The following is a 14,076-nucleotide window of genomic DNA, read 5'->3' on the forward strand; positions in this document are numbered from 1 at the left end:
CTTCAAATGAGAATTATATAGGAAGCTTTTTTAAAAATAAAAACTCATAAACTCCATGCCAAGGAGCCTATTTATTATGTGTAGGTCAAACCTGGTATTTTGTAGTTTAAAACCATCCCCTGAAGTTAATTTGGATCTGTAGCCAGGTTTAGGAACCATGTTCTAAATCACCACCATGAAGTACATTTTAAAACTCTAGGCCTAACATGATGCTTTTCACTCTTAAGTTTCTGGATATTTGGAGATTTAACAAAAGAACCTAATTTGTTAATTTTATGAAATAAACTGTGAGTCTATGTTTTAATTAATCTATATGTACCAATCTCATAAAAATGCCATCTATATGTTCACTTTATCAATAGGTATTTTTAATATTTCCATAAGAAATCACTTCCAGAATAAAAATGTATTCTAGCTCTTAATTTCCAATTCCAAAGATTTGGCTAAGTTACAATTATTACCAAGAAAGTTAGGACTATTCAGAAACTACTAATTAAAATAAAGTTTTCTTTAATTACTGGTAACACAGAAGAACGAGTAAGATAGCCTCCAAACTCTAAGGAATACATTAAATATCAACCCATAATGGATGAGTTTAAAAATCATCTTAAATATAGAACATTTTATACACCAGCAGCAAGAAAAGAAGGCAAAATCTGGTGGAGTCTAATTGGTTTCACACAGAAAAAAAAAGTATCAATGATGAGATGGAAGAAATGGTAATCTTTTTTCTCCTTTCAGTCTCTTTGAGCACATTAATGAAATGGTAATCTTGAACACAGAGAAAATCAGGAGCTTCTCTGAGAGGGAAATGTTGGCAATGGGACAGTACTCTATCCAGAGAATGTACACTGTCCTGTATCTTGCTGATAGGCTTGTTTACACCACTAACATATGAATTCTATTACTCCCTGTTGTCATTCCATCCTCAAGCAAGCAACTTCCTATGGAGAGCTACCTGAAAGTAAGAAAACGTGCTTTTTCATGCCAGTAAGCATTCCTATACACGTAACCCTTCTATGTCTTACTGTAAATCAATATATTGACATTCTGGTGGGTATATGAATTTCTTGAACACATAAGTCAATTTCCTCAAATCTAATCAACATTAATCATATTCAGTTAAGATGGAATTCTGGGGCTAGCAAAAAAGAGCACTATAAACTAGGGTGACATTACCCTGATTGTGACAAGTAAGGCTTCTTTGGAACCAGGCTGCCTACCCTCAGACAGAAATATGCCTACTTCACTTTGAATCAATTTAACCTTCAACACGCATTATACAAGATCTTGATTTGTATTCCCCAGATTTACCTAAAAACTTACATAGAATTGACTGGATGTTTCTGGATATTTTTCTGTAGTGTCTTCTCTTGGTAATCATTTTCAAGTTTTCCTTCAAAAATAAAATTATGCATTGAGTTAAAAATTTAGCATAGTCTATTTTCATTTTTCAATTCAAAGCACATTAGCATGACACATACAGAGAAAAATCACTGGTCCACAATACTATATAATAGAAAGCTATTTTGTATACACTAAAACTGAAAACAAAAGAACAAAAAAGAATAGGTTATTACATTTTCCATGCACAACACTAACCTTCTTTTATAGAGCCTCCTGGGTAATAATCCTTCTCAAAAGATGTACTAAGATCACTTCTTTCATTATTGCTGTACTCTTTCTGATAGTTCTTGGTTGGCTGACATTTTTCTGGATAACTTATATTATTAAAAGTTGAATTACTAAAAGTAAACTCTGGAACTGTAAAAATGTTTCGAATGAGTGTATCAGCGGACTGGTTTTTAATAGAACCAGTGGCTACACTAATATCTCCCATACTATCATAACCACACTCATCAAAGGTTTTCTTCATCCTTTCTTGATCAATGTTTAATACATTGATCATATTTTGACTAATGAAAGAGTCACAATTCTCTGATAGAAAGCCAGGAGTTGGCTGGTTCAAATCATCAAAAAAATTTGAAACCTCTTTTCCATCTTCTTCCCAAATATGTTGTACTGATTGCTGTTCAGTAATGAAGTCCATCGGTCTTTCACCCACGCTTCCACAATCTTCACCCCTAATTATGCCAGGTCTTTTAGTAAGGAAATTCCTATTTCCTGGACTTTGAGATAAATAAAAACATATTTAGCAAGAAAAATACAGATCATTTGCATTTAGAAATACTTTCTTTAAAGTTACATTCTTAGAGAACATATTGAGTAACTACTAACATTTAGCATATAATTTAAATTTTCATTTAGCATATAATTTAAATAATATTGTTTTGGGTGGAAATTTGTCTAATATGCTCTTCTAATGACTTCTTGAGTATAAAAATAATCTACACTAAGTTTTGTATTTCAAAATGAAAAATCAGTGCACAGTTCGATTTACTGTTACAGTAATAAAACATGACCAACCTATGTCTTCTGTAACAAAATCTAGCAAATAACCTGGACAACCACTGTATGTCACTGCTGCTCCATTTAACCAGAGAAAGATATTTTGAAAACTGAGCAAAGAAAATTTATCCCCAGTGTTAAAACATCAAATCAAATAGCTATGAGAACATTATGACAGGTATTTCTCAACCTAACATGGACATAAAAACAATGAAGTTCCAAAGAAGAGCAATATAGGTACAAACATGTATATAAGTAATAAAGCCATAAAATAAGATGAATTAGATAAAAACTAATTTGGTAACTTAGATAATGCATACATTTCCTTTTAATGTGGAAGTGATAATTCTAGGTTAAGTCCAACTTATGTACAAGACTCAAAGCTATGATAGGAAATAATTACAAATCAAGATTTTAAAATTTTTATTTCAAGGGACTATCTACAAATCTATGTGGGACTGGGTAGGTCCAGCAGTTGAAGATAACAAAGAAATTCAGAAAAGAAAAACAGACTGCTAAAAATCTGATTTCTAATCTTAATTTTTAAGTTATTTATCAAAATTTAATAAGCACTTACTGTATTTCAGGCACTAGGCTATGTGTTGGAGACAGATTACTCAGTTTGATATTAAATAGAGAGAATAATGTTTTATCCATGAATATTCACAGCTCATGATCCTACACTGCTTTCAAATGAATATTACTGGTGTTTTAGGCAGAATAATGCTATTTTGCTATACCAAAAGAAACAATCTGTAGTATGTAATAATATACACCATTAATACCAGAGAAATTTCTATTACTGTAAATGGGAGAATAAATGTAAAAGCACTTCATAAGTTATAAAGCCCACTCTAAATACAAATCCTAACTTTTTAAAAAGTATTTTAAGCATTCTGACTGAGAAGATTCATTAAGAGATCTGGACATTAGAAAAACGTATAATACACAGTTATTGCCAATAAGAACTTTATAGTATAGAAGAAGGAAACAATTACAAAATGATAAGCATTATCCTATAGTCAAGTGCTACTACAGTAAATACAAAGAGCAGATTCTTCTGCTTCAGAAAAATCAGGCAAGTGGCTGATTTGGGGACTGAATGCTGGGAAGGAATATTATTTGTAGAGATGATAGAGAGAAATGATGCTAAAAAACTGAGGTCTTATTAAAACAAATCAAATTTTCCTATAGATACATATAATTCATTCAAAATTGTGGACTAAAATAGGGACAAATTCATTATTTAAATAAGCCTTTTATTTGTATTCAACAATTTTTTAAAATTTTATTTCAAAATATTAAGAGGGTACCAATGTTTTTGTCACATGGATAGCTTTTGTAATGCTTGAATCAGGACTATAAGTGTGCCTATAACCTGAATAGTGTTAATTGTAGGTTTTTATTCCTCCCTTCCTACCTCCCACCACTTGATTTCAAATAACTTTTACTTCCCTCTGTGCACATGTGTGCTCATCCGTTAGTTCCAATTTAATAGCGAGTACATGTGGTGTTTGTTTCTCCATTCTTCATATACTTCACTTAGAATAACGGTCTCTAGTTCCGTCCAAATTGTTGCAAAAGGCATTAAGTCATCCTTCTTTAAGGCTGAGTAGTAATCCATGGTATACATATACCATATTTCATTAATCCACTCATAAAATGATAGGCACTTGGGTTGATTCCACATCTTTGCAATTCTGAATTATGCCACAGGTGTCTTTTTGATAAAATGATTTCTTTTCCTTTGGGTAGATACCCAGCAGTCGGATTGCTGGATCAAATGGTGGGTCTATTTTTAGTTGAGAAATCTCCATACTGTTTTCCACAGAGGTTGTACTAATTTGTAGTCTCACCAACAGTGTTTAAGTGGTCCTTTCTCTTGGCATCCATGCCAGCACCTACTATTTTTAGACTTCTTAATAAAAGCCATTCTAACAGCGGCAAGGTGATATCTCATTGTGGTTTTAATTTGCATTTCTCTAGTGACATTGAGCATTTTTCATGTTTGTTGGGCATTTGTCTATCTTCTTTTGAAAAACTTCTGTTCATGACTTTTGCCCACTTTTTAATGGGGTTGTTTGTCGTTTGCTTGCTGATTTGTTTGAGTTCTTTGTAGATTCCAGATATTAACCCTTTATTGGATATATGGTTTGCAAATATTTTCTCTTTCTATAGGTTGTCTATTTGCTGTGTTGATAATTTCCTTAGCTGCACAGAAGCTTTTTAATTTAATAAGTTCCATTTATACATTTTGTTTGTTGCTGTAATTGCCTTTGGGGTCTTAGTCATAAATTCTTTGCAAAGAATTTGGACAATCTAGAAGAGTTTTTCCTACATTTTCTTTTAGAATTTTATGGTTTCACGCCATACATTTAAGTCTCTTCTCCATCCTGAATTAATTTTTGTGAGTGGTGAGAAATATGGATCCTGTTTCATTCTTCTGCATGTGGCTATTCAATTTTCCCAGCATTTATTGAATAGGGATTCTTTTCCTCAGTGTATGTTTTTATCTGCTTTGTCAAAGATCAGTTGATTGTATGTGGTGGTTCTATATCTGGGTTCTCTATTCTGTTCCATCAGTCTATGTCTCTATTTTTGTGCCAGTACCATGCTGTTTTGGTACTATAGCCTTGGAGTATAGTTTGAAGTCTGGCAATGCAATGCCTCTAGATTTGTTCTTTTTGCTTAGGATTGCTTTGGCTATTCAGGCTCTTTTCTGGTTCCAAATGAAACACAGAATTATTTTTTCTAGATCTGTGAAATATGATGTTGGTATTTTGATGGAGATTGCATTCAATCTGTAAATCACTTTGGGCAATATGGATATTTTAACAAATTTGATTCTACTGATCATAAGCATATGTCTTTCCATTCATTTGTATCATCTGCAGTTTCTTTTATCAGTGTTTCATAGTCTTTTTTATAAAGATCTCTCACCTTGGTTAAGTACATTCCTAGGTATTTTATTTTCTTTGTGGCTATTGTGAATGGTACTGAGTCTTTGATTTGACTCTCAGCATGATTGTTATTGCTATATAGAAATGTTGATTTGTCTATATTGATTTTATAACCTGAGACTTTGCTGAATTTGTTTATCAATTCCAGGAGTCTTTTGGGGGATCAACAAATATTTAATGTATGCCAACTATGTATGTAGTAGGGAGACATTGAAATTTATATTCTAGTGAAGGAAGACAATAAACAAGTAAGATAACTAAGCATTAAGAAGTACAATGGATAAGCATTAAAGAACTAAACAAGAAGGAAAGAAAATTGCAGGTGCTGCAAGATCACCTGATGGAATACTTTGTGTGGAGGTCATGTTTCAGATAGGTTGGTCAGGAAAGCCCTTAGAATAAGGAAGTGATAAATAAGCTGAAGATATAGAATGGTTAGATACTTAAAGAAAGACATAAGCACACTGCAGGGAGATGGAATACTATTGTAAATGCAAGAAGACATGCAGAATGTTTGAGAAACAAAAGAAGTAAAGCTGGAATAGAATCAGTGAAAAACTTATGACTTAAGGCTTAAAAGGTACAAAAGGGCCCAGATTATGCAGAGCCTTGCTTTTGAAAAGAGTAATAAGAAATCATCTAAAGAGTCTATGTACAAAAGTAAAATTGATTTGCTTTTCCTTGGAAAATATCATCATTCTGACTGTTGGGTGAACAATTACTTCAGGATTTCCATCTGAACAAAATTAAGTAAGAGGGACCAGATTTACCCACCTAATTCAAAAACTAGACAAAATATATGAGACAACAGTTTTCAGACATGGTACACCAGGTAGAGTAAGATAATGATCCCTGAGGAAGAGAAAACAAACGAGAGGTCCATAATTGCTCCTAGCTTACTGTCTGGAGAGAATATCCAAGCCACAGCACAGGGAGGGGAAACCTAATTGGAGCCCAGCTGACTCCCGTTGTTGAGGAGCTGGGGATCCAGGGAGACTGCAGAGGATAGAGTTCACAGGCAGAGTACCATAAAGGAGAGTACATCAAAGGGAAAGTTCCAGAAATCTACAGAGGGTTCTTCTCAAGTCTTTAGTTAAATACCGATCGGCACATGCATGTGAAGTAATTACACAAAGCTGTGAAAAGAACCACACAAGATGAGAAAATAGAACAATCCCAGGAGATCACACAGAGATGGGAAAATGTTGTGTTTTCATCCACCAGAGCAGAAAACCTCATAATTCAAGGGAATCAAGAAAGTACTCAGAAGGGTATTGCCTTGGCAGTGGGGCAAAATTAGCCAAGACTGAAGGTTTATTGGTCCTGTTTAACAAAGTTTAAAAGCAAACCTCAATAAGATCATATTATTTCCAAGTAATAAACTGCATCCCAGAACATAGCTTAGGACTATTTCTAGGAAAACAAAAATTTCCAGCAACTAAAAAGATAAAATTCACAATGTATAGAATTCAAACAAAATTACAATGCAAAATAGCAGGAAATTATAACCCATAATGAGAAGCAAAATCAAATATTAGAAACAGACCAAGAAATGACATAGATGATGGTGTCCGTACACAGGACATTAAAAGAGTTATCATAACTATATTCTCTATATTCAAGAAGATAGAAGAAAAACTGAGCATGCTTAATAGATATGCATGGAAGATATAAAGAAGAGTTAAACTTCTGAAGATGAAAACTACACTAAATAGGATTATCAGATTAGACAACAAAGGAGATACAATGAGTGAATTTGAAGATACAGGAATATAATCTATATAAAGTGAAATAATGAGAGGAAAAAATGACTGCTAAAAGAGTGAACAGCATCAGCGAACAATGATACAACTTCAAGTAAACTAATTTATTAATTTGAGTCCCTAAAATGGAGGTAGGTGTCAGAAAAAATATTTAAAGAAATAATGGCTGCAATTTTTCCGAATTTGACAAAAAACAGTAAGCCCAAGAAACTAACGAAGTCTAAACACAAGAAACAGAAAGAAAATAAACATCCTAACTAAAAGACGGAAATCAATGGTAGAGAATCCATGACAGATAAATCTTAAAAATGGAAAAAATTATGTTATATAGATATTAAGATTAAAATGACATCAAAACTTCGATTAAGAAACAATGCCAAGTCAAAAGACTTTCAAAAACAAGAGCACAACAAATATACCAAAGATGAGAGCATTAATCACTAGCAGACCTATACCATAAGAAATGCTAAAAGACATCTTTCAAACAGAAGGAAAATGTCATCATATGGAAATCTAGATCTACACAAAATAATGAAAACCATTAAAGATAATAAATATATGCTTAAATATAAGCAACACGTTTTCTTATTTAACTTTCTTTAAAGCAAAAATAACAATGTATTATTGGATTTATAACGTATACAGAAGGAAAATGCATGAATATAGCAACACAAAGCCCAAAAGCGAGAAAGTATACTATTGTAGGGTTCTTTTTTTATTTTTTTTATTTTTTTATTTTTTTTATTTCAGCTCATCATGGGGGTACATAAGTTCAGGTTATATACAAGGGTTCTTATATATACTTGAAATGTTGTAACTTCAAGATAGTCAGTGATAAATTAAGATATATCCCGTAAACTCTAAAGCAACCAATGAAAACAAAATAGACTTATAACTAATAAACCAACAGAAGAGATCAAATGAAGTCATAAAAAATATTTAAACCAAACAAAGGTGGAAAAAGAAGGAAAGAGAACAAAGATAGTGGACAAATAAAAAATAGCAAGAGAACAGACTTAAACCCATCCATATAGGTCTTCATATTAAATGTAAACCATATCCTTGACCACAATACAAGTCTCAATAAATTTGAAATGATCAAATCATACAAAGTATGAATTAATGAATTAATTCAGAAAGAAACAGGAAAGTCTTGGGGTTTCTGGGAACCAAATAACAAATTTCTAAGTAACCCATGGATTGAAAAAGAAATCAAAAGAAAAATTAGAAAGTATTTTCAACTGAATGAAATGAAAATATAACGTATGAAAATTTATAAGATGCAGTAGAAACAGCAGTTAGTGGAAAATTTATAGTCCTAAATGCCTACGTTAGAAAAGAAGAATGATCTCAAAACAAAAACTCAGCTCTCACCTTCAGAAACTTGATAAGTATTTGTATATCTAAACTTTTTTAAAAACATATTCAAACAGAAGGTCGGGCGCGGTGGCTCACGCCTGTAATCCTAGCACTCTGGGAGACGGAGGCGGGTGGATTGTTTGAGCTCAGGAGTTCGAGATCAGCCTGAGCAAGAGCGAGACTCCGTCTCTACTAAAATAGAAAGAAATTATCTGGCCAACTAAAATATATATATAGAAAAAATTAGCCAGGCATGGTGGCACATGCCTGTAGTCCCAGCTACTCGGGAGGCTGAGGCAGGAGGATTGCTCGAGCCCAGGAGTTTGAGGTTGCTGTGAGCTAGGCTGACATCATGGTACTCTAGTTTGGGCAACAAAGCGAGACTTTGTCTCAAAAAAATAATAATAAAAAATTAAAAAAAAAAAAGAAGGGACATCACCATCAACCTTACAGAAACTAAAAAGGATTTCAAGGGTATACTATTATATAAACAACTTCATGCTAACAAATCATGCAACATAGATGAAATAGATAAACTGTTAGAAAAACACAAATTACTACAACTGATCCAAGAAGAAATTAGAAAATCAGAATTGACCATAAGTGGAAAAAAAAAATTACTAATTAAAATTTTTCCCATTAAGAAAAGCCCAGGTGCAGATGGTTTCATTGGTGAATTCTTTGAAACATTTAAGAAAGAAACAATTCCAATCCTCCACAAATTCATCTACAAAACAGAGAAGGAAACACTTTCCAACTTAGTCTATGAGGCCAATTTTATCCTTGTACCAAGCCAGACATAACACAAGAAAAGAAAAATTCAGACCAATTTTCTTCATAAATATAGAAACAAAAAACACCAACCAAATATTAGAAAGCCAAATCCAGCAACATATGGAAAGGCTTATACACCATGATCAAAACAGCTTTTAACCTAGGAATAGAAAGTGATTTAAGATCTGAAAATAAGTTAATATATTATAAATCAATAAAGGAAAAAACCACATGATAATCTCAAGACACAGAAAGAACATTTGACAAAATCCATGACAAAAACCTTAATGAATTAGAAATAGAAGAAAACTTTCTCAACATGATAAAGGGAACCTACAAAAAAGCTACAGCTAACATCATACTTAATGGTGAAAGACTGAATGCTTTTTCCCTAAAACTGGGAACAATGCAAGCATGTCTGCTCTTGCCAGTGCTATTCAGTGCTGTACTGGAGGTTCTAGTCAGTGGAGTCAGGTAAGAAGTTAAAAAATCAATTCTTGGCCTTTTGGCAAAAATCAAGTTTAAAAACAAAACAAAACAAAACACAGTAACCAGCCTGAGCAACAGCAAGACCCTGTCTCTACTAAAAATAGAAAAAATTAACCAGACCTGGTGGTGGTGTCAGCCTGTAGTCCCAGCTACTTGGGAGGCTGAGGCAGGACGACTGCTTGAGCCCAGGAATTTGAGGTTGCAGGGAGCTATGATGATGCCACTGTATTCTAGCCCAGGCTACAGAGTGACATTCTGTCTCAAAAAAAAGTAGTAGTAAAAGGCATCCAGATTGAAAAGGAATAGGTAAAAATCTTTATTTGTAGATGACATAATTCACTATAGTAAAAAATCCTAAAGAATCCACTCAACTACTATTAGAACTAATAATGAATTCAGCAAGGTCAAAAAATACAAGATCAATATACAAAGATTAATTGTATTCCCAAATACTAGCAATAAACAATCCAAAAATGAAATTAGGAAAGCAAGTCCATTCATAGTAGCATAAAAAGAATAAAATACTTAGAAACAAATTTAACAAAAGAAGCATAAGGCTTATATGCTGAAAAGTATATCACATTACTAGAGAAATTAAAGAAGACTGAAAACCAGAAACATTTCATGGTCATAGATCAAAAGAGTCACTACTGTTAAGATGTCCATTCTCCCAAAATTGATCTATAGATTCAACATAATCCCTATCAAAATACAAGTAAGTTTGCTTTTTGGTTTTGGGGTATTTTGCAGAAACTGACAAGCTGATCCTAAAACTTACATGGAAATCAAAGGATTAATAAGACCCAAATTTGAAAAAGAATAAATTGGAAGATGAATACATTTCTTGATTTCAAAACATACATTAAAGTGACCATAATGAAGACAGTGTGGTGCTAATGTTAGGGTAACCTTCAGATCAACTAAACAAAATTAAGATTCCAGGAAAAAAAAAATCCTTACATTCATGGTCAACTGATTTTCAACAAAGATACCAAAGCAATTCAGTGAGGATATTACTTTCCACAAATGGAAATGACGGATTTAGACCCTTACCTCAAACCACACATAAAAATTCACTCAAAATAAATTATAGCCATAAATGTAAGATCTAAAACTATGAAACAATAAAACATAAAAGAAAACCTTCATCATCTTGTGTTGAGCAAAGATTTGTTGGCTTTGACACCATAAGTACAACTAATAAACAAAAAAATTAACTGGACTTCATCAAAATTAAAACCTTTTGTACTTCAAAAAGGTACCATTAATAAAATGAAAAGGGTAATCATTTCACCAAATATATACAAATGACTAATATGCACATGAGAGAAGCCAAAATCAATAGCCATTATAGGGCAATGAAAATTAAAAACAATGTGATATCACTACACCTTGACCAGATTGGGTTACATTTAAGAAAACTGTACCAAGTGTTGGCAAAAATGTGTTGCAATAGGAACTCTCATACATTGCTGATGGGAATGTAAAATAATACAAATCACTTTGGAAAATAGTTTGGCAGTTGCTTAAAAAGTTAAACATACACCTAGCACATGACCCAGTCATTCCATTTGTTCTCAAGAGAAATGAAGCATATGTTGTAACAAAGACTTGTATGAGAACTTTCATAGTAGCTTTATTTGAAATAGCCAAAAACTGGGGGGAGAACACCAAATGTCCATCAACAGATAAATAAACTGTGTTATGTTTACACAATGGAATACTATTCTGTAATAAAAAGAAATGAGGTATGGGTACATGCAACAAACAACATAGATGAATCTCAAAATGACTATGCCATGTGAAAGAGACCAAACAACAAAAAAGAACATACTGTATGATACCACTTATAAAATTCTAGAAAATGCAGATTAATCTACAGTGACAGAAAGCAGATCAGTGGTTACCTTGGGACAGGGATAAGGACATGAAGTGACCAGGAGAAGGGATTACAAGAGTGTCCAAAGAAACTAATAAGGATGATGCATATATGTTATCATTGACACTGTCAAACTTATTAAAGTGCATATTTTACATAAAAGTTCACTTGGTTTTATGTCAATGTAAAAAAAAAAAAAAAAAAAAAGAATCTCTGAACAAAGAAATGAAAAGAACTGTTATGTGGCATTATAATTTCCAGGCAAGAGGCAATGTGATGGAACACATAGAGATAGAAATGTGAGTAGAAAATTTTAAAGTTTATTAAAATATAGAATTGATAACACTTTGTTAATAAAGTGGATATTGGGAGTTGAAGGAAAGGAAGGAATCAAGGACAACTTTTTTTTTTTTTTGGCTTTAGCAACTAAGTGAATAGTAATGCCATTTACTAAAATAAAAAAGACTAGGATAGGATGACAGAGTGAACATTTCTCATTACATTATCAGGAATGACTCAAACTGGTTTTCCACCTTAATGGATTTTAAAACAACCATCTAAGGTGTACAGTATTCCCTCATTATCCACAGTTTCATGTTCCACAGTTTCAGTTACCCACGGTCAACCATGGTCCAAAAATAGGTGATATAGTATGATATTCTGAGAGAGACAGAGAAAGATACTGCAAGACCACATTCACATAACATTTATTACAGCATACTGTTCTATTATTAGTCATAGTTAATCTCTTACTGTGCCTAACTTGTAAGTTAAACTTTACCATAGGTATGTATGTATAGGAAAAAACATAGTATACATAGGGTTCAGTACTATCTGCAATAATTTTGGGCACCCACTGGACTGTATATACAAACATCTAAAAAATAAAAGTGATAAAAGTGGGATTATGCTCAACTATCATAAGTGTGGAAAAAAATCAGTATTTTTATGATACAGAAAAATAAAATAATAATTCATGGAAATTACAAAATGTGTAAAATACCTTTGTCCACAATATTTTTAAAACTAAGTAAATGAAATGTAAATGTGCATGTTAGAAATTAATTACTTAAACTATTTTAATTAAATGATACATTCTACTTGGTGATTTTTTTCTATAAGTATTAGTTAGGTCTGTTTATATTTCTAACTAATAATATTTGTGTCCTTTAAAATCAAATAAATAATTGAGAATATAGAATACTACAGCTTTTTTACTTCCTTCAGTATCTTTGCCTACCTGTTTAATCTTTCAAATAATGTTCCAAATTGTGCTGTTTTATATGATGGACTGAAAATATCCTGACTCTCATTTAATTTGGAAACCAAGGAATCAGAACAGTTAACATTGAGCTGAAAAAAAGATTAAAGAAACTGTCAAAATAGTTAATGAACACACATACAATTTAAATTATTTAGCATAAAACATTATTTAAGTAAACTATATCACATATTCAAAAAATGTATTTTTTATTCTAAAAGAAAGTAATTTTAGTCTTTATCAAAACAAAATAAATACTTTTCTAACAATGAAATCAATATTAATATTTGAATGATTGTTAAAATAACATAGTTCATATTATGGTGAACTAACCACTTCCTCAGAGTTAAAAAAAAAAAAAAAAGATTAAAAAATTAAAAAAAACACCCAGGACACCAGGATCTTGAGTAACTAAAAGTTAAATTTCTCTGACAGAAAATAATAATTTGTTCCAAAGAAACAGTTGTACTTATCTCAGTTATTCCATTTACTGAGTAAATGGAAGACTGCTACTTTAATTTTTCTGAATATTAATATCATTTCATTCAAAATAGGGATAGCGTGTGAAGACTGTTGTGAAAAGCAGATGAGATAATCCATTTGTTAATGTGGAAGATACCATATAAATGTAAATTATTAATATATTGGCCTAATACTAAACTATCCAACAATAATTTATATATGTAATATATTTGATTTATAATCCATGAAACATAGAAATGAGAAGTCTCAACACAATCCATGACAGAATACTCAGAAAAAAAGAGAGTAAAAAGACACTGAAAGTTTGTGGGGGTTGGGGGTTGGGGGGGGAGATGAAAGTCAGAAAGAGCTGATACTAATGTCTCAGCTAATATATCTCAGTCTCAGAGAAACAGTGACAGATGTGCAGAGACCAAGTCATCCCTTGAAGTAAGAAACAAACAAATGAAGAGAGAAGAGGATTATATTATATGTTGGCTCAATACTATACTAGGGACCAAGAAGCTGTTACTGAAAGCTCGGCATTTGTCTCTGAGGCCACAGCAGAAGAAGGAGCACAAGTGGTCGAGGAAAAGGAAAGAGTTTATTAATTTGCCAGCATATAAGGAGAATGGCAGGCTCCCGTCTTAAAAGTACCACTGTCCTCTTCGTAAGTAGAAATACAGAGTTTTTAAAGAGGGTTTTCAGCTTCAGGCTATT

General features: G+C 32.3%; 1 protein-coding gene across 1 annotated transcript in view; it reads right to left on the reverse strand.

The window, feature by feature from the left end:
* The window catches only part of C6H12orf40 (chromosome 6 C12orf40 homolog), a 36,201-nt gene that overhangs the window by 13,139 nt on the left and 8,986 nt on the right, over positions 1-14,076 (reverse strand). Inside the window, exons 7-9 of the mRNA XM_045555172.1 lie at positions 12,874-12,986; positions 1,603-2,129; positions 1,327-1,396 (exon numbers count right to left, since the gene is read on the reverse strand). Coding sequence (XP_045411128.1) covers positions 1,327-1,396; positions 1,603-2,129; positions 12,874-12,986 — 710 coding nt within the window. The remainder of the gene's footprint in view (positions 1-1,326; positions 1,397-1,602; positions 2,130-12,873; positions 12,987-14,076) is intronic.

The sequence above is a fragment of the Lemur catta genome, chromosome 6 (genome assembly GCF_020740605.2).
Source record: "Lemur catta isolate mLemCat1 chromosome 6, mLemCat1.pri, whole genome shotgun sequence".
NCBI lineage: Eukaryota > Metazoa > Chordata > Mammalia > Primates > Lemuridae > Lemur > Lemur catta.